This window comes from Cyprinus carpio, chromosome B15, assembly GCF_018340385.1.
Source record: "Cyprinus carpio isolate SPL01 chromosome B15, ASM1834038v1, whole genome shotgun sequence".
NCBI classification, from domain to species: Eukaryota; Metazoa; Chordata; class Actinopteri; order Cypriniformes; family Cyprinidae; genus Cyprinus; species Cyprinus carpio.
This window is the reverse complement of record NC_056611.1, coordinates 16,998,716-17,025,696: the sequence shown is the minus strand read 5'-3', so window position 1 is coordinate 17,025,696 and position 26,981 is coordinate 16,998,716. Positions and strand designations below refer to the sequence as shown.

Below are 26,981 nucleotides of genomic sequence, written 5' to 3'. Positions count from 1 at the left end.
AATGAAACCATAAAAGTGTTACTTGACTAATTTAGCACAGTAGGTAAAATTAAGTTAACATTTTCAATGACTTAAAGTTAGTTTTTGAATATATAACAACACAGTAGGGTGGAAAAGCTCTAAAGTGTTGTATTTGAAACAATATTAAATATTTTATTGCATGTGACAAAGAGAATGCTAAAGGCTGCTTCATTCCCAACTCAGGAAATGTTCCTTCTCCGAATGCCCCATTGAAGCGAGTGCTGGCATATACAGGCTGTTTCAGCAGGATGGGCACCATTAAAGACATTCATGAGTACCTGTCCCAGAGGTTACGCATCAAAGAAGAGGACATGCGCCTCTGGCTCTACAACAGTGAGGTGGGGACCTCCTTAACAGATACTGAATAAAAGAACATCAAACTCTGATATGCAAATCTGTCCTCATTATAAAGTTACCGATGTCACCTCACAGCTGTGAGGAAATGCTTCAAAGTGAAAATTCCTGTTTTCACATATTTCCAATTTTATTCCGAATATTTGAGAGGAGCATCTCAAAAATAGCCACTGGTGGTATTGGGGGAGGAGAATTCTGATTATAGAGATCTTTAGATCTTTAATAATTTATGATCCATCCATTATATTGTATACTAATCTTGATTTATATTGTCTTTTTATCAGAATTACCTCACTCTCCTAGACGATGAAGACCACACTTTAGAAAGTTTGAAAATTCAAGACGAACAGCACTTAGTCATTGAGGGTATGTCTGTGACATTTATCTGTCTTAATTAAAGTTTTATCTCAATTCACATTTGCTGAGCTGTGTGGATTAAATTGCGAAGCATGCATGGCTGTACTGATGGAAAAGGAAGAATTATTAAGATATCTTTCCCTCACTCTAGTTCGAAACAAAGATATGAGCTGGCCAGAGGAAATGTCTTTCATTGCAAACAGCAGCAAAATCGACAGACACAAAGGTAATGTCAGAGGTCTTGGAATGTGTTGGAAAAATCTATGCAAATTGGAGGCTGGCCAAGCTATCTACGAATGTCAGAATGTTTATCTGAGTTTGACCTTGCCTAGATGGCACTATAATACAATTCTTTAGACCAGTTACATGTATCAAAGCACATATCAAGTAGATTATTAACACAGAGCTGCAAGCAGCAAGAGTCCAAGAAGCAATTACATAAAGCAACATAGAAATCATATCAAGACAGACATCAGCTGTGACATTTAAAGACTCACAATGTTGCTATCGAACTCTGAGATATTGAGTAATTGAACTTCATGGAGATAGTACTCAAGTGGTTGAGCCAGAGGAGTATAAATTTAATCAAACATTCAGTCTCTAATAATTGTGTGTACATTTTGCTATTTCTCTTGCAGTTCCTACAGAGAAAGGTGCCACAGGTTTGAGTAACCTAGGTAACACATGCTTCATGAACTCCAGTATTCAGTGTGTAAGCAATACCAAGCCCCTCACTGAGTATTTTATCTCAGGACGACACCTTTATGAGCTTAACAGGTACGGAGATATTGTCAGTGCCTTTTTTTTAAACTGAAATCACTTGTAACTACTACTTGTAAGTTAATGAGCATTCACAATTACCAGTGCTTTTTTTAATTTTGTGGGTGAAATCCATTAATTTCAACTGAAATCTAGACAATTGGGAGTTTTGTGCAAGGCTAAGTAGATTTTGCACACGTTCGAGTTGGTCACGCCATGTTGATCAGCAGAAAACTGCTTGTTTTGAAAGTGACTTTTGTGATATCTGCCATACTCTTGAGCAATGAGCTGTGTCTTGCCTTTACAGAACCAATCCAATAGGAATGCGTGGTCACATGGCCAAATGCTATGGTGATTTGGTACAGGAACTCTGGAGCGGCACCCAGAAGAACATTGCACCTCTGAAACTCAGGGTGAGTTGATAACATCTCTATTATCATGAGCATAAAACCCAAATGTTTTCATTAAAATTCTTATGCTATTTTTTAAAAACATTTATGTAGTGGACGATAGCAAAGTATGCACCAAGATTCAACGGCTTCCAGCAGCAAGACTCCCAGGAGCTTTTGGCCTTCCTGTTGGATGGGCTTCATGAAGACTTGAATCGTGTGCATGAGAAGCCGTACGTGGAGCTCAAGGACAGTGATGGTCGGCCAGATCATGAAGTGGCCACAGAGGTCGGTGTCATACTATTGTTTTTCAGCCCCATTTTTCTGTGAAAATTAATGGCGCAGATGCACGGTTTTGTTTAAACACATACAGAAGTGCATGTGACGCTCGTGGTATTTTCAGCCTCTGCAGCCTCTATATATGAGTACGTAAACACATAAACATAATCTCTAAAACTGCTCTGAGTCTCTTCATGAGCATTTCCCAGTTTATTTTGAGTAAAACTATTGTCGATACAAACATAAACTTAAAGATCTTCACAGCAACCCATCAAAATAAAAGTTTGGTTTAACTTGAAGAAATGGTGACAGAAATATTATGTAATGTAATTATAGTACTACTTCGTCTAATAAAGTTATTATTAAAATGAATATTTACTAGAAAAAAATATTAACCAGAATATATTTATCAGAAAAATGGAAATAGACAATTTATTTCACAAATTAAAAATGAAAAAACAATTATTTATAGATTCTTTGATTATCTATATTTACTGAATCCATTAAATGGAATTAATGGAAAACAATAATAATGTAAAAAAATAATAATAATAAAATGGAAATTTAAATTTTGTTACACTTGTTTTTTCATGATTTCAATTAATTTGACATGCTTTTTGATTTAATAAAATTTATTTTAACCATTAAAACAGAGTCTAGAAAAATGTAAACGGAAAAAAAAAAAGAAATTTGGGAAAAAATAAAACTGATTTCATAGTGCAATGAAACTAAATGGGCACAATGATGATACGCTAATGGGAAGTCGTTTATTCACCCTAATGACATCTGTGTGTTTCTCATCGCAGGCCTGGGAAAACCATTTGCGGAGAAATCGTTCTATCGTGGTCGACCTCTTCCATGGGCAGCTCAGGTCCCAGGTGAAGTGCAAGACCTGTGGCCATATCAGTGCCCGCTTCGACCCCTTTAACTTCCTGTCACTGCCGCTTCCTATGGATAGCTCCATGCACTTAGAAATCACAGGTGAAGCCAAGCAGAGAGAAAACATAAACACTTTAAAATCAATCAGCAGATATGCCATTCTCACATAATAGCTTTTTTGACTTGCAGTTATCAAACTTGACGGCTCCACTCCGGTGCGCTATGGGCTGCGTCTCAACATGGATGAGAAATACATGGGCCTAAAGAAACAGCTGAGCGAGCTGTGCAGCCTGAAACCTGAGCAGATTCTATTGGCTGAGGTTCACACATCCAACATCAAGGTCAGCTCAACTCACCACAACAACACTGTTGATGCAATCCATGTGGCCTGACTTTTAAAACAAATGCTTTTCTTTGATCTAGAACTTTCCTCAAGACAACCAGAAGGTGCGACACTCTGTGAACTGCTTTCTCTGTGCATTTGAGATCCCTGTCCCTGGCTCGCCCACCTCAGTCACGTCTCCAGTGATAACAGGTAACAAGGGTTAATTACTTCTGTCCTTTTTCCTTAAAGGAATAGTTGACCCAAAAATTAAAAGTTTGCTGAAAATTTACTCACCCAAAGGGCACCCAGATTTAGATGAGTTGGATTCTTTGAGGCTTGGAGAAATGTGACTTAGCATTACATCACTTACTCACCAATGGATCCTCTGCAGTAAATGGGTGCCATCAGAATTAGAGTCCAAACAGCTGATAAAAATCAGTAATCCACACGACTCCAGTCCATCAATTTATGTCTTCTGAATTCAAAAGCTGCATGTTTATAAGAAACGCATCCATCATTTAGGTGTTTTAACTTTTAAATGTCACTTATGGCCATTCTGTTACTGGAGAAAGCAATATTATGGATAGAGGATCTATATTTTAGTTAGAAACAACAGTTTAAAGTTATGAAAAAAATATAAAAATAGATTTGATTATTACAAATGTGCAGCTTTTCACTTCAAAAGATGTTTAAGGGTTAGTTCACCCTAAAATGAAAATTAGGCTGTGTTTTACTCACCCCGAGTCATCCTAGGTGTATATGACTTTCTTCCTTCAGACAAATCCAGTCGGAGTTGTATTAAAAACTGTCCTGGCTATTCCAAGCTCTATCATTGCAGTCAGCAGGTGTTGCAGTGCTTCAGTCCAAAAGAAGTTAAATAAAGTCCTCCTGTAGCGAATCCATGCATTTTTGTAAGAAAAATATCCATATTCAAAACTTAATAAATACTTTAATCTAGCTTACGCTCACTGTTGTACACAGAAGCAGTTCCGGGCGGATGACGTATGGGGTCGGTTTTGTGCATGCGCCGCTCAGAAGTGGCGAACACTGAAGCGCAGCAGAGAGATCAAAACAAAACAACGGTCACTAATTAGAAGTACAAAACGAGGATTTGTAAAGAAGAATGATGGAGGATTTCGATATAAGCCAAGAGGTGACTGGTTTTCCTTTGCTAAATTAAGGAAACTTTGCCTTTGCTCCTGTTAATAAAGCTTGGTTTTCACAAGACTCACCAGTGCATGCAAAAGCCGTCCTCATATGTCATTGTCCCGGAGCTGCTTCTGTATACAACAGTGAGCGCAAACTAGATTAAAGTGATTTATTAAATTTTGAATATGGATATTTTTCTTACAAAAACGCATGGATTCGCTACAGGAAGCCTTTGTTCACCCCCTGGAGCCATGGGAGACACTTTTTTTATGGATGGGCGCTTTTCATTTAACTTCTTTTGGTTTGAAGCACTGCAAGACCCGCTGACTGCAATGATAGAGCTTGGAATAGCCAGGACAATTTTTAATATAATTCCGACTGGATTCGTCTGAAAGAAGAAAGTCATATACACCTAAGATGCCTCTGGACTGAGTAAAACACAGCCTTATTTTTATTGTTGGGTGAACTAACCCTTTAATTGATGGACTGGAGTTGTGTGGATTATTGTAATGTTTTTTTCAACTGTTTGGACTCTCATTCTGACAGTACCCATTTATTGCAGAGGATCCATTGGTGAGCAGGTGACGTAATGCTAAATTTCTCCAAATCTGTTCTGATGAAGAAACAAACTCATCTACATCTTGGATCACCTGAAGTTGTGTAAATATTAAGCAAATTTTCATTTTTGGGTCAACTACTTCTTTAGAAGAGAAGCTTTCACTTTACCATAGACACTCTTATTTGTCATTGACCCATAAATGTCTCTTTTAGAAAAACCACCTGTAGCTAATGGGACAGCAGGGAATAATCACATTGGAAAGTCTGGCTTGATTCCTAATGGCATGCCAAGCACAGTGGTCCCCTGCACCCCAGAGAAGCCCCTCGCCAATGGGATTCCTAATGGCCATGCCGTGCCGGTGCAAGACAGCCCCTTCATTGGCTACATCATTGCCATGCACAGAAAGATGGTGAGGATTTACTGACATATTCGCTGTTAGACACATGATGGTCGTAAGCATCCTAAATGCAAGGTCTGTCCCCTCAGATGCGGACAGAGCTGTACTTCCTGTCCTCTCAGAAGAACAGGCCCAGTCTGTTCGGTATGCCACTAATTGTGCCATGCACAGTTCACACGAGTAAGAAGGACCTGTATGATGCTGTATGGATTCAGGTGTCCCGACTTGCCAGCCCTCTGCCCCCACAGGAAGCCAGCAACCATGCTCAAGACTGGTCAGTGGCATCTGCAGCTCACAAGGGTTATGTTGATAAGTAGTTTAGATATTTGCCAAAACCGGTTTGAATTACACTACCATGCAAAAATGTAAGGTCTGCAAAATTGTTAAAAGAAGTCTTTTATGCTCACCAAGGCTGCATTTATTTGATCAAAATAAAAAAATAAAATGGTAATATTGTTTCATATTATTTCAATACTTGTATTTTTTTAATTGTTTTATCCCTGTGATGTCAAAGCTGAATTTTTAGCACCCAATTCACTATCCCATCTTAAGTGTCACATGATCCTTAAGAATATGCAGATTTGGTGCTCAAGAAATATGTCTTATTATTGGTATTAACAGTTGTTCTGTGTAATAAATTTGTGGAAAGCATGATACCTTTTTCAGAATTCTGTAATGAATGAAAAGTTTAATATAAACATTGAACTGAATAAGCATTGAACTGAAAATAATATTTTGTAACATTATGTTACAAAATATTGTAATTTTTGATCAATTTGAAGTGTCTGGACTGAATAAATGTATTAATTTATTTAAAAAAAAAAAAAAAATCTTACTGACCCCAGACTTTTGCAAGTTAGTGTATATTTTGATAACAATAAAGATGTACTAAATGTTTGAGCATTTACTTTTTAATGCAGTCATTTCTGAATTCCATTTCCCTTCATAATTATTTCCTGTCTCCTCTCTGTGTGTCTGTCAGTAGAAAGTAGTAAAAATCACTGATGAAATTGCATTTTTTACTTTTTTTTTATTCAATACAAATTTTTTTTTATTTAATACAAATCATTTTTTTTTATTTAATACAAATCAATACAAATTATAATATTATCATAATAATTAAAAAATTCACAATTCCTTAGTTTTCTTAGCTTGTTTAAAAAAGTCAGCGGCAACCTAGGAAATAGTCAAGAATCTTAAATATTTTTTTATTCATTTTACGTCGTAACTTATGTCCAAAATTTCTAAGTTTATGTAAACTTGTAAACACTCTCTCTTCCAGTGATGACAGTATGGGTTACCAGTACCCCTTCACTCTGCGAGTGGTGCAGAAAGATGGTAATTCCTGTGCCTGGTGTCCCTGGTACAGGTAAGGCTTTAAATTCAGTGGTTGTGCAGGCACATATCTCGCAGTACAGCGTGGGTTGTCGTAACTGACAAGGGTTGTCGGTGACTTTGCCAGGTTCTGCAGAGGCTGCACAGTGGACTGTAATGAAGACAGAGCATCTTTGGGGAATGCCTACATTGCTGTAGACTGGGACCCCACAGCTCTACACCTTCGTTACCAGACCTCTCAGGAAAGGGTGAGTGCTATAAGGATGTTTAAAGATTTTAAAGGCCATAAACCAGTCTATTGAGATTTCAGTCCTTTCATTCCCTGTGTGAAGGGTCTTTATGTTACTGGATTCAGTCTGATGCCGCACCGCAGGACTTGATATATCTTGATATACACTTTCTGAAGGCAAAAGCTCCTGCAAATTCATTAAGTAAATTAGTTGCTTAAAATTTTAAGATGATAGAATGGAATCCATGGTTTTCGCACTAGTTTTAAGGTACATTAGAGACTAGAACTGTCAATTTTATAACTAATTCAAATGTTTAACTGTACATTTGAAAAAAATACCTTTAAATATAATTACTAATTAAATCCTAGTTGCATGATTATTCAAATCTTATACATTATCCCTTTTCATAGTCCAGACCTCTGAGTAGTTATTTCATTCTGTTAATGTGTGTCAGGTTATTCATTGCTAATGTTTATGTGGGCAGATAGTGGAAGAGCATCCCAGTGTAGAGCAGAGTCGGCGCGCTCAGGCAGAACCCATCAGTCTGGACAGCTGTTTGAAAGCCTTCACCAGTGAAGAAGAGCTGGGAGAGGATGAGCTCTATTACTGCTCCAAATGTAAAACCCACCGCCTGGCCACCAAGAAGCTGGACCTCTGGAGGCTGCCTCCCGTACTGGTCAGAAACACAAATTATTTCCTCTTTTTTGTAGGAATAAATGTACCGCATGTCTCTTGAAAAAAAAAAAAAAAAAAACCCCAGTGGGTCCATAAAAAGTCTTAAATTGTACAAGACAGTCTTAATTATGATCTCAAGAGGTCATAAATTTGGGTACAGACCAGAATTGCAATATAGCTTAATGTGACGATTAAACTTCAAAAGTTTATGATTTTATTAAATAAACATGAGCGCTGCATGTTTCAAAGTCTGGCGCTGTGCTGCTTTGTGTTCTGAAGTTACCGGGGAAACAGTTCCGAAAGTGCCTCCTGCTGGCAGAGAATGAATGTGCATTTTCAATAAGGGTGTTGTTGTGAGTAGGGTATTCCTGTAATACCAGAGGCTGCAGTTTCAGGACCGCATTTCTAGGACACTATGTTTTTTTTTTTTTTTTCTAAACATACCCATTGGTAACCCTCTTGAAATATTTAACCTAATGTACTTCAATATATTCTATATATATATATTCAGGTTTTAAATTCAGTTTTCTTGGAAACAAAGACTTGTGTCTGTGCGGGACTTCAATTCATTAGTCGCAGCGCTTCATGTCTGATGTGTGACACACATAACAAAGTGCAGTAAACAGTAAAACAATTGCGGTACAAATTAGTGTGTTTATTAGTACTTTAATAAATGTAAAATAATTTGAATACAAATACTAATTTACAACAACCAGCAGCACAGTGAACTGTTTTGCACAGATAAATAGGCTAAATGGAGATTGCTGACACCCACTCGAACACTCAATTTCACGTCAGCTCTTACAATAAAAATAAGATAAATAGTTTCCATGGATCTAGTCTTTGCATATATTTGTTTGATATTTGAATCAGGTCTCCTCTGTTGAAATAGAACTGGCTAGATGGCGCAGTCCCAAAAAATAGGGTCCTATGCTGTCCTAGAACTGCAGCCTCCGTATTGCAGGAACATTGGGTTGTTTTTGTTCAGACCAATGCGAAAATCAACCCATGTGTTTACCCTGCAAACACGCAGAGCTGTAAATGTGAACTGGTGGATCGATAAGAAGATAAATCAGTATAAAAATCTAAACAGTAAAATGTGTTTGTATGTTATTTAATTAAAATAATAATTTATTGATAATAATTGTTTAAATTTATATAATAATGAATACTTTCAACTTTTTTTCTGTGCTTTTTCAGATTGTTCATTTGAAACGCTTCCAGTTTGTCAATGGTCGCTGGATTAAGTCTCAGAAAATTGTAAAGTTTCCACGTGAGAGCTTTGACCCCAGTGCGTTCCTGGCCCCACGAGAGGTGTCTCAAAGCATGGGCAGCCTGCAGAGTGAATGCCTGGTAGAGGAGCTCCAGAGGCTTGAGAGAGGAGACTCCTCTGTGTCCTCCATCTCTACTACTACTGTGGCCAGTCCTCCAACCTCTGGCAGAGGTCTGTCTCTCTCTCTCTCTCTCTCTCTCTCTTCTCATTGTGCAGACCTTTTGAATCAACATGAGATTCTCTAATCGTTGCATTGTTGTTTCAGGCACCCCATGTTCAATCAGGAGGGTGGGCAGCCCACTGAGCAAAAACAGCAGCCCTGGCAGCAGCCCCAGGAATACAGGGCGGAAACAGGGGCGCCTGCGTCTTCCTCAGCTGGGCAGTCGACATCGACTCTGCAACAGCAAAGAAAACCTGGAAGCCTGTAGCAGCAGCAAGGAGAGCGAGACTGAGCCAGAGCAGGGCACGGTGACAGATGGGGAGAATCAGATCACATCTGATGCAAACGCGCAAGACACCTGGTCACTGGACACCTCAAGCAATGACTGCGATGTGATCATGGTGAATGGATTGGGACAAGACAGCAGTCAGAGTAATGGACACTCGGAGGTCAGCGCAGACCTGGACACCCCTCACCAAAGAAATGACATCTGCCTGGAGCCCCTGTACAATTTATATGCAATCTCAGTAAGTGATTCTTGTCTACATGATTTGTTGTGTAGTAATTGCATTTGGAAGCAGCTTCTCTGACACTGTGATTATTGTTTTTCTTTCAGTGCCATTCAGGAATAATGGGAGGGGGGCACTATGTGACTTATGCCAAAAACCCCAATGAAAAGTGGTACTGTTACAATGACAGCAGCTGCAAGGTAAGATCTTGAATCTCGTTATTCTTTGACATCTCTGTTTCCATTATTTTATTCTGTATTCATTATTCTTATTGCACAGATATAAAACGTATATCTGCAAAGATAGAAAATGCTTTAACAAAGTAGAGATATCAGAACGATCAGTACTTCACTGTCAAGTCAATACTAAAACAAACAAATTGGGCACTACAACCTTTCTAAAGTATCTGTCGTAGCAATTACCATCTGAATTTGGCAAGCACAACATTGTTAAATTTAATTTAATTAAAATAAATGTTATTGTGATGTTATTTAAAATTGAAAAGAAAATTTAAATAGTTTGTTTAATATAAGTTCTGTGGTATCAAAATTTTACAAACCCAATTCCAAAAAAGTTGGGACACTGTACAAATTGTGAATAAAAACAGAATACAATGATGTGGAAGTTTCAAATTTCAATATTTTATTCAGAATACAACATAGATGACATATCAAACTGATAAAATGTATAATTTTAAGGGAAAAAATAAGTTGATTTTAAATTTCATGGCATCAACACATCTCAAAAAAGTTGGGACAAGGCCATGTTTTCCACTGTGTGGCATCCCCTCTTCTTTTTATAACCGTCTGCAAACGTCTGGGGACTGAGGAGACAAGTTGCTCAAGTTTAGGAATAGGAATGTTGTCCCATTCTTGTCTAATACAGGCTTCTAGTTGCTCAACTGTCTTAGGTCTTCTTTGTTGCATCTTCCACTTTATGATGCGCCAAATGTTTTCTGTGGGTGAAAGATCTGGACTGCAGGCTGGCCATTTCAGTACCCGGATCCTTATTCTACACAGCCATGATGTTATAATTGATGCAGTATGTGGTCTGGCATTGTCATGTTGGAAAATGCAAGGTCTTCCCTGAAAGAGACGACGTCTGGATGGGAGCATATGTTGTTCTAGAACTTGGATATACCTTTCAGCATTGATGGTGCCTTTCCAGATGTGTAAGCTGCCCATGCCACACGCACTCATGCAACCCCACACCATCAGAGATACAGGCTTATGAACTGAGTGCTGATAACAACTTGGGTTGTCCTTGTCCTCTTTAGTCCGGAGTCCATGGCGTCCCAGTTTTCCAAAAAGAACTTCAAATTTTGATTCGTCTGACCACAGAACAGTTTTCCACTTTGCCACAGTCCATTTTAAATGAGCCTTGGCCCAGAGAAAACGCCTGCGCTTCTGGATCATGTTTAGATATGGCTTCTTTTTTGACCTATAGAGTTTTAGCCGGCAACGGTGAATGGCACGGTGGATTGTGTTCACCGACAATGTTTTCTGGAAGTATTCCTGAGCCCATGTTGTGATGATCACGGGCATCCAGTGTGGTTTTCCGGCCTTGACCCTTACACACAGAGATTGTTCCAGATTCTCTGAATCTTTGGATGATATTATGCACTGTAGATGATGATAACTTCAAACTCTTTGCAATTTTTCTCTGAGAAACTCCTTTCTGCTTTTGCTCCACTATTTTTCGCCGCAGTATTGGGGGAATTGGTGATCCTCTGCCCATCTTGACTTCTGAGAGACACTGCCACTCTGAGAGGCTCTTTTTATACCCAATCATGTTGCCAATTGACCTAATAAGTTGCAAATTGGTCCTCCAACTGTTCCTTATATGTACATTTAACTTTTCTGGCCTCTTATTGCTACCTGTCCCAACTTTTTTGGAATGTGTAGCTCTCATGAAATCCAAAATGAGCCAATATTTAGCATGACATTTCAAAATGTGTCACTTTCAACATTTGATATGTTATCTATATTCTATTGTGAATAAAATATCAGTTTATGAGATTTGTAAATTATTCCATTCCTTTTTTACTCACAATTTGTACAGTGTCCCAACTTTTTTGGAATCGGGTTTGTATTTATATTCTTGAAATTTCTCTGCCATTAGTGTTGACAACTGCAAGTCTGGAACACTATAGAAGTATTGCACAACACTTTAAACAAACTGTTTCTTGTCGTCTCTTTAGGAAGTTCACTCGGACGAGATTGACACAGATTCAGCGTACATCCTGTTCTACGAGCAACAGGGAGTGAACTACTCACAGTTTCTGCCAAAAACAGAGGGCAAAAAGATGGCAGACACCACTAGCATGGACGAAGACTTTGAATCTGACTACAAGAAGTACTGTGTGCTGCAGTGATGTCCTACTCTTCCAAATCAAAGACAATAGGGGGGTCTGTCAGTACGCCAGTGCAATGAGAACTGAAACACAGCGCCGCCCCAGAGGACTACCATTTGTGAAAGCACAAAATATCAGTTGGCCGTCAGGCACAACACCGCCGCTGACTGCGCTTTCAGAATAGAGGTACCTGACACTTCAGAGATATACACGAGGGAGAGGGGAAACAAGTGAATCAGAGAGAACTGTAGCGATCATGTGATTGTTGCCAAGCAAACAAATAACTGTTAGCCAATCCCTCGAAATCACCATTATCAGACAGACAAATCTGCTCTTACACATGCCAGCCCACACAGGTGAATCCAAAAATCATGTAACAAGAGCTTATGCTTCTGTATTGATAATATTTAGAATGCTAATTGGCACATTGTTTCAATTAGGAAATCGATGGTGAAGATGGCATTGGTATAAATTATAGAGGTTTCTCTAAAGCTTTTGTTGGCTTAGTTTTCTCATAGTTGATTTTTTTCTTCTTCAGTAAGTTCCATACACTACCTCACATCTTTTGCAGTTGGCCAACTGTTCATAGAAAATCAGTGATAGTATTATATCATTTGAGGGCAGTTAAAATTACTTCTACATTATATAAAAAAAAAAAAGTTGCTTATTTTATTTAATTTAAAAAATTCTACCAATTATTAAAATATCCTCTCACTCCTCCGCTGCCAAATTATGCACATACTATTTTTGTTGATTTTAGTTTTAAATCTTAAGATGGTTAATTTCAGGCTTTGTTTCTTTTTAGAAGAGTAAATGTATCTCTTTTTTTCTTTTATTTTTTTATACATTTATTTTTATCAATGATTTTTTTTTAATGCAGTAGTTCACTTTGCCTAAATGCATTCGCTTACAGCTACAGTCTCAGCAGTCTGATCAAACCACGTCCTCTCAACAAATGCACAGCTTCTTACGCGTTTTCCTGTTACCACTGTATTTTTTGCTTCACAAAATACTGTTGACCGCAGAGACTAAAAACGGCAATCAGATACCTATCCAAACAATGTTTTCTCACCATGTCCAAGCCAAAGTGTTCAACTAGTCATGTACATAATGTGCTGGAAGCATTGCATACTTTTAGACGATAGCGTAAGATGTCTGTTGTGTGAACAGTATTAGCACGGAGGAATATTTCACAACCTTTGCTTTTAGAGAACAGCATTCTCACTAAACTGCTGAACGTTCTGAGCATTCATCTGTGTCGGAGGGGGTTCCAGGTTATTAGTAGCATTTCTTCAGTGACTCTTGATAAGAGAGCTCACCTTAATTACCACTGTGAAAAGATTCTCTTATTTTTCAGCAACTCATCAACTGAATGAGCTCCTCCTGCGAGGAGGCGTTAAACCCTTGGAAATCGCCAGGAATCATTCGCAAACATCCATTTTGCTGCTGTACTTTTCAGATTTCCATGTCATGGATATTCAAACTAAATGTTTGCCATCAAAGAAAGGTTTATTCATGTCAAAAAAAAGACATGTTTGTGAAATAAACACAGCTGTATTACTGTAAGGCAATTGTTAATCATCATAATGAGTAATGCAAATATGATATATGGATTGTAAAAAACAAAATAGGCATTTTAATGTTAAAATAAAAATAGATATCCAAAATAAAAATATAGCATCACCATGCTCCAATTAAAATTGGCTGTTTGAGCAATTATAATTACAGTAACAAGCGTTTTTGAAACCACAGACATGTTTTAAACATTCACTGATTTGTTTCTCTCCTTTTTTTATACAGGGATAATTTATTAAAAATGACAAAAATATATCTCTTTTCAAGTAGTGCAATCAACTACTGATGTGTGTCTTTGTCCATGTCGTTAGTCCTAATTTTGTTAAATTAATTTTGACGAACTGCTAGAGATGTATTAATTTAATGAACTTTATTTTGTAAAGTGTTGTTTAAAGAATAAAATTGACATTGCACTGACTAATGTACATAAATGTTTTGTAAATACGCCAATGAAAATTATGTATTTGAAAACGAACTGTACAAATGTACTTGTAGTTGTATATGGAGTGATACTGTTGATCTGTAACAATTATTCAAGAAACAAATTAAATGCAGCCAAATGCATGTTCTTCTCCTCTGTGTTTATTTGCTGGCAAATGATGTGAGGTGTTTCCTTCAGCAGCAAAGAGGAAACCACACACCTCCCTCTGTAGGGCTCTATAGAGTCCACTGCCATCAGTCAGACCTACTTCCTTGAATTCAAGCCACATTTGACATTTAAACTAACCATCTGTAGGATGCTTCCACTCTGTAGGACATAATATTTTCCTGCAAGAGTATTTCCCTTGAATGAAATATACAAATTAAGCGACTGAGAATCGCCTCAAGACCTTTTTGCACACTGTGGGTTGCGCAGTATTTCACACTTTATATATTTGGAGACTAGCATGCTGTAGCCAGGAAGTGCATCGATTTGCATGCTGTGCTACTTATAGAATTGTTCTCTAAGCCACAGGCACTGAAGAGTTGTGGCTTGTTGTTCTGAAGAGCACCTTACCCTCAGTGGTCTTCATGCATGCTCACAACAGTATTGTCTCATGCAGAAGAAGGTTAGACAATGGTGTGCACTGCATGATGAGTTCAGCCTGGGGAACTTTTCTACAAGGTGACAAAAACATCTTTAACACATTTGCTTTTCAGGTCTCGCATTTAAACAATTAAGGAGACGTCGCCTGGTTGATAATTAAGGTATATGGCGTATAGTATTTTCAAAAAAATGCTATTTGAATTTGGCTTTAAATAACATTTGTCTTGCGTCTTTTTCTCTTTCAGTTCTGTTGAAACATCTCGCTCAGATTTTTAAACAACATGTGATGCTATTGGGGTCATTATGGCAAATAACAGTTCACCTGATACAAAACTGTCTAGTAAGCGTTTCTTCTCAATGGCTATCTATCTATCTATCTATCTATCTATCTATCTATATATACATGTAAGTATATATGTGTGTGTGTGTATATATATGTGTATGTATGTATCTGCTTTTATCGAATGATGTAACACATGCATGCTTCAACATTTTATGTTTCAAATTAAACTGAATAAATTATACAAATCCATCACATAAAACTTCTTTTTCTTCCTTTACAGAACCTGATTTAGTACACATCATTTTAATCTGCATCTACGCCGTTACCATTTTCTTCATGGTTGTACTTGGATGCCTTTGCCTAAACAAGTAGATTTTAACATCTATATATTTAACAAAAACATTTTTTTTTTAATAATTTAAACAAATCTTTAGATTAAACTCAAAACTCTTAATGTTTATTTAAACTTATATTTAATAGTTTCTATTTCTCTCCTCAGGTATCGGTCAATGAAGAAGGTCATATGGGAGCTGAGGCAAAAGAGGCCGTCTGTCCCCCAGGTTCCTTCCCAAGATTCTCCCCCTCTATCTCCCAATGTCCTGGATATTCCTGAACTGCCTGACCGTACTACAGAGAGTCCATTACAGAGACAACCAACTAAATCGAGCTGCAGATTTCCCTGGAAGCCTCCACTACAGGTTTACTACATATTTATTTCTTTAAAAAAAAAATTACTCTATAAATTAAACATTTGTTGATGAGTTTATAAATGTGTATAAAAGGCATAACAAGTATGAAATGTGATAGACTTACTTAAACAATGCTTAAACAATGTAACTTGAAATGATCTTCAGGTTCCTCGGTTTACAAAGGCAGACCTAAACCTTATTCAGCTCATAAAGGCAGGTCGAGAAGGAGTCTTCTACAAAGCAAGGATAATGAGGGGCACATGCAGAGGCCATTCACTGGTCACTTGCAAAATTGGAAAAGAAGGTAGAAAATGACACGCAAAAGCATTTCTGTTAATTAAATACATTTACCAAAATGTGTGAATCTCTCCACAATGATCCAGCAGTTGTTCAGATCTGCTGTTGTTTTCAGGTATCACCTCAAAGCAGATGGAAAATGAGGTGTCTATTATGAGAAAGCTGGCGTATCATAAAAATGTGATGCAGCTACTGGACTGGAATACAGCGGAAGGTAGGATGTGCTGTTGTGCTTCAGTATTATATGACTCTAATAAACCTTAAATGGATCCTTGCAGCTAGACAGTAAAATATAGACTAGGTCTTGCCTGTGCATAACTCACTGACACAGTGTTGTGATAGATGCCAGGACGTTGCTAAAGTGTTCTGAATGTTTAACCATGTTGCATTGTGGTTGCTTGGGTATTTAGGATGGTTGTCTACTGGTCCAAATCAAAAGAGCTCACCCCGAGTCTCTGTGATAATCTCATCCCCAAAGTATAGCCCCCTTCGACATGGGGACAAAAATATGTTTTTCATGGCTACAGATCCTAAAAATTAAGAATGAATTTGTGGTCACGATTTACTAAAACATAGGGAACAAATTCTTAATTTATTAAAACAAGGGAAGGAGTTCTAAATTTGTAACCACTATTTATTAAAACGAGGAAACAAATTCTTAATTTGTAACCACTGTTTATTAACTCAACTTTTATTTATAAAGCACTTTCTGCACCGGGATAATTAAAACTCCAAAAAATAACATACAACTTACAAACCAACACAGCATGACACCAATATAAATTCACCAATATAATATCTCCATTACGCCTTAAACGAGACCGTGAAACCGTTTAGAGCACGTTCCGAGAAGAGAGCAGATGATTTACAGGAAACCAATGAAGAGAAATCAACACAGATGTTACATGATCCCATTTTCTGGTATTAGTTAAAAGTATTACTGCAGCATTTTGAACACTGAAGACGAGTAACCAGAGAATCACTTAGACCTAAATGTAAAGCATTGCAATAATCCAATCTTGTGGAAATGAAAGCATGTATAACAGTTTCCAGATCCTTGGTTGCAAGGATAGTTTTCAATTTAGATAACTTCCTCAACTGGAAAAAAAAGATGCTTTCACAACACTGTTTACTTGACAATCAAAGTGCATATTTAAATTAAAAATTACTTCTAAGTTCTTCGCAAAACCGTGCTTGTTGTTTGACAATAGACCATAACTCTCAACCAGTTCTAACTCAAGGAGTCGATTCCCAAATATAATTAGCTCGATCTTATTCTCATTCAATTTAATTAAAACGAGGGAACAAATTCGTAATTTGTGACCACTATTTATTAAAACGAAAGAAAAAAATCTTAAGTTGTAACTACTGTTTATTAAAACAAGGGAACAAATTCTTAAAGGGATACTCCAGCGCAAAATGAAAATGTTGTCATTAATCGCTTACCCCCATGTCGTTCCAAACCCGTAAAAGCTTCGTTCGATTTCGGAACACAATTTAAGATATTTTGGATGAAACTTGAAACTTGAAACCAGGAGACTTGAAACTGTCCCATAGACTGCCAAGTAAATAACAGTTTCAAGGTCCAGGAAAGTATGAAAAGCAACATCAGAATAGTCCATCTGCCATCAGCGATTCAACTTATGAATCAACTTATCAGTGATTCTAATGTTATGAAGCGACGAGAATACTTTTTGTACATGAAGAAAACAAAAATAATGACTTTATTCAACAATTCCTCTCCTCTGTCTCTCTCCAAGTCAGTGTAGTTTTATTAAAACAAGGGAACAAATTCTTTATTTGTGCTCACAATTTACTAAAACGAGGGAACGAATTCTTAATTGGTGCCAATTTCTTACTAAAACGAGGGAATTAATTCTTAAGTTATAACAACTATTTACTGAAACGAAGGAACAAATTATTTAGTTGTAACCACTATTTATTAAAATGAGGGAACGAATTCTTAATATAACAAATAAAACAAAGCCAATAGTTGTGGAACTCCAGTAAGGCTGTCAAGGCTATTTTATTCACTTAAACATCGGATTAAGTGATTATTAATACAGATGATGCCAATTTATTTTTCAATGAGTCTGCCATGTTAGCAATAATAACGTTACCTGCTTGAGGAATGGGTTGCCAGGTTTTCATAACAAAACCTACCCAATTGCTACTAAAAACTAGCCCAAAACTAGCTCAAACTATGTGCATTTCAAGGGGGTCCTCTGGTAGAAATCGCATTCAGGTGGCTAAAATACACATTATTGGGGTCGCTTCAACCCATGGACATAGTGATAAAGTACCCCAATCCCATGGGAAAACCATGGACTTGGCAACACTGTGATGGATAGTAATGTCTACAATGGACACAACAGCTTGAAGTTGTCTAATTTGGCACGGTCTCCCCGCTGCACTAATTGTAGTAAGGCTTTCCTCTGTGTATACATATCCTTAAAAGTACAATTTAATCTGTATTATTTGTGTCCCCTTCAAAAATTGCTCTTGAGAAATTTGATGTTTATAAACCAGTTTCTTAAAATGAGGGAATGACTTCTGAATTTGTGCTTACTATTTACTAAAATGAGGAGACAAATTCATAATTAATGCTCACAATTTACTAAAACGAGGGAACAAATTCTTAATTTGTGACCACTATTTACTTAAACGAGGAAAAAGATTCTTAATTTGTCACTACTATTTACTAAAACAAGGAAACAAATACTATTTTGGACCACTATTTACTAAATTGAGGGAACAAATTCTTAATTTGTAGCTCACAATTTAATAAAATGAGGTAAAGATGTAAGTTGTAAGCACTGTTTATTAAAACGAGGGAATGAATTCTTAATTTGTAACCACCATTTACTGAAACAAGGGGATTAATTTTTGCTCACAATTTACTAAAACGAGGGAACAAATTCTTAACCCTCTGGGGCCTGAGGGTGTTTTGGGGGCCTAGAGAAGTTTTGACATGCCCTGATATGGTTTTTTTTTCAGTTGCTTATAAACACATAAATGGCTAAAGTCTAATAACACTGTAATCAGTACAAACTGGGCTACAATAATATGTGAGCAGCATGTATGTACATGATTGTGTTTTTGAGAAAGCAATGTTTATGCGTGGTTAGTGAAAAACTAAAATTTTGAAGTCACTGAAATAAGGCAATAAAACACCTAGAGAACATTTGTTCACAAGACTTTTGAGAACAGATTTTGACGCCTAGAGTTTTTGCTTCAAAATGATGTGAAAATCATCTTGATTACTCGCTTACAGAAAACAATATATTAATTTAAATTTTTTAAGACACTTTTTGTGTAGGAAAGGTATATGTGAGGAGGTGTCAACTATCATGCATAATGATGTGATTCACACCTGAGAAGACAAAGGCCCGCATAATGAGCTGCATAATGAGCCTTTCAACCAGGTGTGTGACTGAGAGAGAAGAGTTACAAGAAAGACTCTTGAGGACAAAATAAATATAAAAAAAAAAAAACAATTAACATTATTGTGATGGTCACTGATACTAGTACTAATTTATAGAAAAAAAGAACACAATTACCACATAGCACACATATTATGAGTGATATTTACAGCTTACTTACATTTACACCTCAAAGGATCCCGGGTATAATACATTCAAAATACTTACACCAGAGTAGATATTTATGAACAGAAGCTTAGTTCATAATTGAGTGAAACTTCATAATGTTTCACTTGATTATACATTTAGTCAGGAATTATAGTTTGAAAAAAGTCTAACTAGTAAAATGTGTACAGGTTATGTGAAAACTAATAGAAGTAGGATAATAAAAAAAAGGCTTACTCATGTTTATTATCTCTGCTTGATCAAGCCGCTGCATCAATAATCCAAAGGTAATCCAAAGCTTCTTGAGGTGAATTCTTTCTTATTTGTCACAGCAAGTCTTTTCTGCGGTGAATTCAGTCTCATTTTTCTCAGTAAAATGTAAAAAACTCGCTGCTTCCGCGAGCTTCACGTGGAACATTTTAATGTCAATAGCGCGCTCTGCGCCTGGGCATGGTCACATTAGATATAATGAAGGGAGACCTGAAAGACGGACATCGCGTTGGTTTCATATATATTACATTATCACAGAATATTTGTTTTTGGTAGCACTTGCTTAGTTTAAAAGACATGTCAAGCTTTCTATAGATATCTCTCATGTCTCTTCGTTGAGTATTCACTGAGTTACAGTTCATTTTAATGACATGTTTCTAAATGAAGATCACCGCAGACCAAGGCTGCAGACAGCGCACTCTGTTTTCTTTATTTTATAAATGCACAAAGTTTTGTTGTTATTATGTGTGTATACAAATAAAATTAGACCCTTTACAGATTTGATTGATGTATTTGAAGTAATTTTTGATTGAAGTCTATCAAGTTTTTATTTTGGTTTTTTGTGTTGGGGGGATGGGGGGTTCGTTTTGTCATCCTCCAAGTGAAAATAGTAAGCCTGATCAATTACAAAAGTAATATTTTTCTCTTCAACAAGCCACGATTTGTAAGGACACTAACAAATATCACTAAATAGTTGTTTCCGTCATGTGACCAGAGTGGTGTCTGTTTCTTCAGAGCCGTATATGCTGATCATGGAGTTCATGAGCTACGGAACCCTGCGCAGTTTTGTTCAAAAAAACAAAGATGAGCTAATTGCTGACCCTGAACTGCAGAGCCAGTTCACCATCGCGTCCTACCACATCGCCCTGGCCATGGAGCACTTGCGCTCCAAAATGGTATCACCATCTGCCACAAACATAAAACAGCTGTTCCGTTAAACAAACAGAGAGACATATTTACACTATAAACATGAATGGTAAATGGAAAGAATGATTTTGAACGTTTTCTGTATCATTCAGGTGGTGCACTGTGACCTTGCCTTAAGAAACATTCTGGTGAGCCAGTTCCCATGGGAGGTGAAGCTAGCAGAGTTTGGCCTGGCCAGAGACTTGACCCGTATGAGGAGCAGACGCAGCAGCAGGAAAAAACAACACAAGGTGAACTAATCACACCTGTCCATCACACGTCCTCATTGCTCATCTCACTGATATGAATGTGATCTCGTAGGAGCGTGTGCCGCTGCGCTGGTATCCTCCGGAGTACTTCAGGAACAACTACTACAGCTTTAAGGGAGACGTCTGGGCATTTGGCATTGTGCTGTGGGAAATGCAGACTTTTGGTAAGAATAATCTGAGATGTTTGGTTGACTTGTTAAATATTTTTGAAGAATAAATAACAAATATTGATTTTTATATTTCACAGGCACCTTGCCATATTCAAGTCTGAACACATCTGAGCAAGTGGTGTATAGTATCTGTGCTGGATGTAAGAACACTGTGCCCACCACCTGCCGTCCGGAAATGTTAGTGACAATTTAACTCTAATTTGTTTTCTCAAATTATATATATATATATATAAATATATATATATATATATATATATATATATATATATATATATAATATATATATATATATATGTATATATATATATATATATATATATATGTATGTGTATATATATATATGTATATGTATATATGTATATGTGTATATATGTATATGTATATATGTATATGTATATATATATATATGTGTATATTTATATATGTGTATATTTATATGTATATGTATATATATGTATATGTATATGTATATGTGTATATGTATATGTGTATATGTATATGTATATGTATATGTATATGTGTATATATATATGTATATGTATATGTGTATAATAATATGTATATGTGTGTATATATATATATATATATATATATATATATATATATATATATATATATATATATATATATATTATCTATATATATATATATATATATATATATATCAACAAAATAAGAAATAGAATATATACTACAAATTTAATAACAAAAAAAAGCTTTATTTTTGTTATTGCTCTGCCTAGAATTTTAAATATGGTGCTTTTTTGTTTTCAATAGTTAATTTCTTTTTTAAAATGTAGAGAACAGATCATGCAAGACTGCTGGATGGATCCATACACAAACAGACCTTCATTTACAGACATTGTCAAGATCCTCGAGAGTGTCGTGGAGAGTGATGGGGTGAGTCATATTGTCCTTGATCTACTTTTTAAGCTTTACCTTTGTCCTATAGATAAGTGATAAAACATAACTAATACGTTGCAGGATTATGTGGACGTTGACAACCAAAGGATCATGAATGCAGAGGAAAAGTGAATTAAAAAAAATATACAACTACTTGGTTTATATTGTTTATATTGTAGCAATTGTTTTATCTTTATTCTCATGTAACACCAAACTGTGTACAGGCATGCTTTTTGAACAGTGTTTTTAAGGATTTAATTTTACATATGCTTCATTTGTTAGCAGGAAGACATTACACAACTCTAATGACCAGCTTGACAGTATTTTTGACATGTTTCCAAGGATTTTTTGAAAATAACATCATCTAAAGAAAAAAAGTCAATGTTTGTTGTGATTAACATGCTTTTATTAACACCAAATAATTTAACAATAAAATAGTTTGATATCCGTTTTCATAATTGTGTTATAAAAACAAGTATTCTTATGTTACAATTGTAATATATGTAATAATAAAAATACACTTTATTAATCAACATGTAATCATGTTTAAATAATTTAACAGTCACTGTTTGACTGAAGGTGTTTTTCACTATTGTCACTACAAATCGATAATTTAATGTGGGATCGTGTTTAAGTGTAAGTGTCTTTCATTTATGTATTTGTTTGTTTTATTTTATTTTAATGACACCGGTGGCTATCCATTTAATTATAACTGCAGCATCTATTTAAAAAAAAACTTTAGTTGCTATGGTCATTTTAGTAAGGCTTGTGGTTACGCTCCATGAGCCAATGTGCAATCAGGAATCCGCCCACTTCAGGAATCAACCGAGCCGATTACCCAATGGAATGACGAAGATTAGATATGACCGATTTGAAGGACCAATCAGAGACAGAGTAATACGCTTCTCTACACTGTCGCTGACGCGGTCTACTACTGCTGGAATTCTGACGGAGGATCAACTTGTCAAAAACGCTTACCAAAATGTTTCTTCGCGCTTTAGAAATTATATTTTTCTTCTACTTTTTATCCCACATTCCAATTAGTCTCATGATTGATCTTCAGCCTTTGTTTCCTGTACATCTGTATCCTTCCAAGGTAAGTTTGCACCTTGTGCTGCACTCACTAATGCAACCATATAATATATGGGCTACATATAATGGTAAATCAGTGAGTACTTGCTTTACAGCTGAAAAACCTATTGCACTGGTATGCTGCTGAATTCAAGGATCCGATGATGATGGCCCCTCCTGTGTGGTTCAAATCTTTTGTATTCTGCGAGGCTCTCGTTCAGCTGCCCTTTTTCCCAATTGCAGCATACGCCTTCATGAAGGGTCAGTCGGGTTCGAATAAAACTCGATGTGTGTTAATGATTTGTAAAATCAGACGTTTTAAATGGCACACAGTGACATCTAGTGGTCAATCTCGTAACAGTGGATACTAGTTACTATGGTCACATTATTCCTGCTTATTGATGTATTTGTATATTTAATAGGTGGATGCAAATGGATCAGAACACCAGCAATCATTTATTCTGTTCATGTGGCCACCACTTTAATCCCTATTTTAAGTCACATCCTTTTTAATGACTTTACTCTGGCTACACATCCGGGACCCCAAACTCTTCAAGAACGTCTGACCCTGGTGTCCATCTATGCTCCGTACCTTATCATCCCCATCATGATACTGTTCACCATGCTCTTCAGCTCAACGTATAACTCAACCTCTACAAAAGGAAACGCTTCCTCAAAGTCCAAGAAACTAAGATAGATACAGTTCATCCTTTCTATGTATTCATTATACTCTAGTCAATATCTGAAGTGGACCTTTCATCAAAGTTGTCTTAAAACCAAAATGCGTTCTTGTCTTAGGACAACTTTGATGACTATCAATGTTGACTACTGTAGTAGTTGCTAGTAATTACATGTGATTAAATAATTTAATATGTGCCAGGATATTTGATAATTGTATGAAGCGTTTCCTTTTTTTTTTTTTTTTTTTACTCTTTCAAGTTTGAGCAATTTTTGATCTCATAGTAATAATGTACCGTTATGACAACATGTAAATGAAAAATATATTTTTATTGAATTGTTCTTCAAATCTGTATGAAGTTTGTCGAATATTAAGATTACACACTTGATGTAAACAACAATAAATGAATTATGCTTTAAATAGTTTTCCATAACTTGTGGAAAATGTTTTGGTTGTGGTCCCATGAGCATATGAGGAAACAAAACCAGATGAGTTCAAGTCACAAACAGCAGTTCAAATACAAATCATACAGAAAAAAAAACATTTTACCTGATGATGTCTCATGATGGAATTATTTACAGTAACATGCAAATACTGTATTTTCCTTCTGTAAAAAGATCAGATTTACAAACTAATTTCCATATAAATAGTATAAATAACTTTTGTTGTATATAAATAGTATTCATCTGAGATTATGATCTGTGGTTGGAAAGATTACGAATATGTGCCTCTTCGAACTGGCCATGCAAAAGCACTCAATGTTAACACAATAGAGTCAGAGGTTGAGGCTGAAACAGACGTCTGTTGTCACCTATTAACTGGTCAATTCAGTTAACCTAGTTAGGGACCCTGCAGTTATTAGGAAGTCACTAAATCAAGATGCATAGCATCACTTCTCCTGTCCAACAGAAAGAGGAAACAATACTCTTATTTCTGCAGTATAAACTGATCGATGAATTCATTCTGCTCTGCTTCGACTTTTTGAAGAGCTTCGTATTCTATTCGATACCTGCAAAACAAACAAGAATTATAGTCAAAGAATTAAAGAACTACTTCAAAAAAAATCTAATTTGCTGTAAATTTACTCACACTCAGGCCATCTGAGATGTAGTTAAGTTTGTTTTAATCAAAACAGATTTGGAGAAATGTAACATTACATCACTTGCTCACCACTGGATGCTCTGCAGTGAATGGGTGCCGTCATAATAATAGTCCAAACAGCTGATAAAAGCACTGTTTACAAGTGAAAACAGTCTCTAAACATAAATGTCGAAGGATTACGTGTGGATTATTGTGATGTTTTTATCAGCTGTTTGGACTCTCATTCTGACGGCACCCATTCACTGCAGAGCATCCATTGGTGAGCAAGTGATGTAATGCTAAATTTCTCCAAAATTTGTTCTGATGAAGTGGATGTGGATTTTTGGATGAACTTTTCCTTTAAGAGTGCAATATTTGCAGTCTGATTACAGGATTTATAAGACTTGTTACCTTTCCAACTGCATTTTCTTCTCTGCAATCAGAGCCTGAAGCTGTTGCTGCTGAGCCTCCCGTTGCTTTTCAACTGATTTCAGCAAATTTCTTGCACCTATGGCCTGTAGAATAATAATTGAAGTAATATGAATGAACACAACACACATAAGCACCACTATTCGCTTAAAATGCAAGACCATACCTTCATTTTTTCATTTTCGGCTTCCTTCGCTAGCTCATCCACAAGTTCAATAAGGCCACCTACAATTTTCTGAAACTGACCAATCTCTGTTTTTGGGAAGAAGAAAAAAAAACATAAAAAAAACATTATTGATCTGTACTGTAAATGAAGCAAAGAATGCGTTTCAATCTGCATGAGGGGTAAACTTCACAATAAGATAACGAACAAAATGAAAAACTCACTGTCAACAAATTCTTCGCATTCCTCTTTGAGCTCAATGGTTTTATGACTCACATCAGGCTCGAGCACTCGCAGTTTATTGAGTTCATCAAAATGAAGACCAGCCTCTGCCAACGGGTCTTTAGCCATGACCAGAGGACCTAAACCTGCCTTTCAAACTCGATAATAGCTTTAAAAAAAACACAGAAATACATAAACGCGTATTTTAAAAGAAAGAACATGTGCATCATTTAATCTCGTTCAAACTGTCAGCCCCTGTAGTGGCGAAAAAAAACAAATACAAAATTGAATTTTCCGGCACACAGTGCCCATATGTCACCAGATCACAATAAGCTAGCTTACCGATTAGCTAGTTAGCTGGTTAATTACAACTACATGTAACCACCGCTCCGTTATATTACATAAACCACGTAAACTTTGTTTAAATAACGTTAACTAGATAAGGGGGAAAATGCTACAGCTCACAAACATCGCTTTGTTGCTGGCAAGGTCTGGTTGCTATTGAGATAAACAAAAACAGACCAACAGGGAACTTCACAAGCTTGGTAAACATTGTTGAAAACAAAATTACATTCCTCATAATTATCCCCTGAAATTATTACACCGAATGAGACGTTTAAATAAAGTAAAACAGAGTACTGACTGCTTCAAACCTACCGGACTTTTGTTTGATTATGTGGCACTTCTGCTGGACTGACTGACCGCCTCTGACTGTCTCGGGCTCGGCTGCCAGGTGACGGCCGGTCCACCTCATGTTGAGAGAGAGGGGTGTCCAAGCGCATTACAAATATTGATTTTTAAAATCTTACGTTTTTGAAAATGAAAGAAAGTATGATTATATGTGTTAAAAATGTAATTACCTATTTATAATTTCAATTATGAGAGATTGATGTAAAAACAAATTTTTCATACCACACACCCCCCTCCTAATATTGTGAAGGTCCGTATAGGAACTCCCTCTGCAGATCCGCATCTGACCACAGCGGTGCGTGCGAGGGACCGGGTGAGATACTTCAGTCTGTTAAAAACACCAGAAGAAGAAGTAAGCAGGACCACTTAAGGGCGCCAAACTCTAAAAAATATATACATTTTTATATTTCGTATCTATATTTGTTAAGTGAAAGGGGTACAAATATGCTGTTTATGTGTAATGTTTGTTTTTACCCACCTGATTGAGAGTTTGACCATCTCTGTGGGTAAGTAACCTCTTCAACTTACTGTTGTTATAAATAATCATTTGTAAACAGCTATAGAGCTTAACAAATAAATGTTCCTCAGAAGCCTGATGTATTAATGTTACTTTTCCCAAAAAAAGGAATAAATATTCATCTTGAAATATTACAATATAAAAGTTTTCT

At 36.4% G+C, this 26,981-nt stretch overlaps 4 protein-coding genes across 5 annotated transcripts in view; 3 read left to right on the top strand and 1 right to left on the bottom strand.

Moving 5' to 3' along the window:
- The window catches only part of LOC109103258 (ubiquitin carboxyl-terminal hydrolase 32-like), a 52,241-nt gene extending 38,099 nt beyond the window's left edge, over positions 1–14,142 (top strand). For both annotated transcript variants that reach the window (XM_019116634.2, XM_042739522.1), the window contains exons 17-34: positions 205–359; positions 660–741; positions 884–958; positions 1,371–1,509; positions 1,799–1,904; positions 1,995–2,168; positions 2,966–3,140; positions 3,228–3,379; positions 3,462–3,573; positions 5,284–5,480; positions 5,558–5,742; positions 6,751–6,837; positions 6,931–7,051; positions 7,518–7,709; positions 8,909–9,152; positions 9,247–9,668; positions 9,758–9,850; positions 11,851–14,142. In XM_019116634.2, coding sequence (XP_018972179.1) covers positions 205–359; positions 660–741; positions 884–958; positions 1,371–1,509; positions 1,799–1,904; positions 1,995–2,168; positions 2,966–3,140; positions 3,228–3,379; positions 3,462–3,573; positions 5,284–5,480; positions 5,558–5,742; positions 6,751–6,837; positions 6,931–7,051; positions 7,518–7,709; positions 8,909–9,152; positions 9,247–9,668; positions 9,758–9,850; positions 11,851–12,024 — 2,885 coding nt within the window. In that variant the 3' untranslated portion in view covers positions 12,025–14,142. The remainder of the gene's footprint in view (positions 1–204; positions 360–659; positions 742–883; positions 959–1,370; positions 1,510–1,798; positions 1,905–1,994; positions 2,169–2,965; positions 3,141–3,227; positions 3,380–3,461; positions 3,574–5,283; positions 5,481–5,557; positions 5,743–6,750; positions 6,838–6,930; positions 7,052–7,517; positions 7,710–8,908; positions 9,153–9,246; positions 9,669–9,757; positions 9,851–11,850) is intronic.
- Positions 14,143–14,279: 137 nt separating this feature from the next.
- LOC109099456 (fibroblast growth factor receptor homolog 1-like) lies at positions 14,280–22,512 on the top strand. The gene is made up of 12 exons (XM_019112973.2): positions 14,280–14,766; positions 14,851–14,945; positions 15,169–15,256; positions 15,388–15,586; positions 15,743–15,881; positions 15,990–16,088; positions 20,467–20,627; positions 20,751–20,888; positions 20,959–21,070; positions 21,154–21,253; positions 21,877–21,976; positions 22,061–22,512. Exons 2-12 carry the CDS (start codon positions 14,909–14,911, stop codon positions 22,109–22,111), a joined length of 1,224 nt encoding a protein of 407 aa, XP_018968518.2. The 5' UTR covers positions 14,280–14,766; positions 14,851–14,908; the 3' UTR covers positions 22,112–22,512.
- Positions 22,513–22,683: 171 nt separating this feature from the next.
- LOC109081974 (sigma intracellular receptor 2-like) lies at positions 22,684–24,027 on the top strand. Its single transcript, XM_019096920.2, has 3 exons — positions 22,684–23,075; positions 23,167–23,311; positions 23,473–24,027. Exons 1-3 carry the CDS (start codon positions 22,962–22,964, stop codon positions 23,745–23,747), a joined length of 534 nt encoding a protein of 177 aa, XP_018952465.2. The 5' UTR covers positions 22,684–22,961; the 3' UTR covers positions 23,748–24,027.
- A 12-nt stretch (positions 24,028–24,039) lies between these two features.
- LOC109099458 (intraflagellar transport protein 20 homolog) lies at positions 24,040–26,420 on the bottom strand. The gene is made up of 5 exons (XM_042739524.1): positions 26,281–26,420; positions 25,626–25,792; positions 25,405–25,490; positions 25,221–25,324; positions 24,040–24,738 (listed from the first exon to the last, which is right to left on the bottom strand). Exons 2-5 carry the CDS (start codon positions 25,750–25,752, stop codon positions 24,657–24,659), a joined length of 399 nt encoding a protein of 132 aa, XP_042595458.1. The 5' UTR covers positions 25,753–25,792; positions 26,281–26,420; the 3' UTR covers positions 24,040–24,656.
- Between the last annotated feature and the right edge of the window lie 561 nt (positions 26,421–26,981).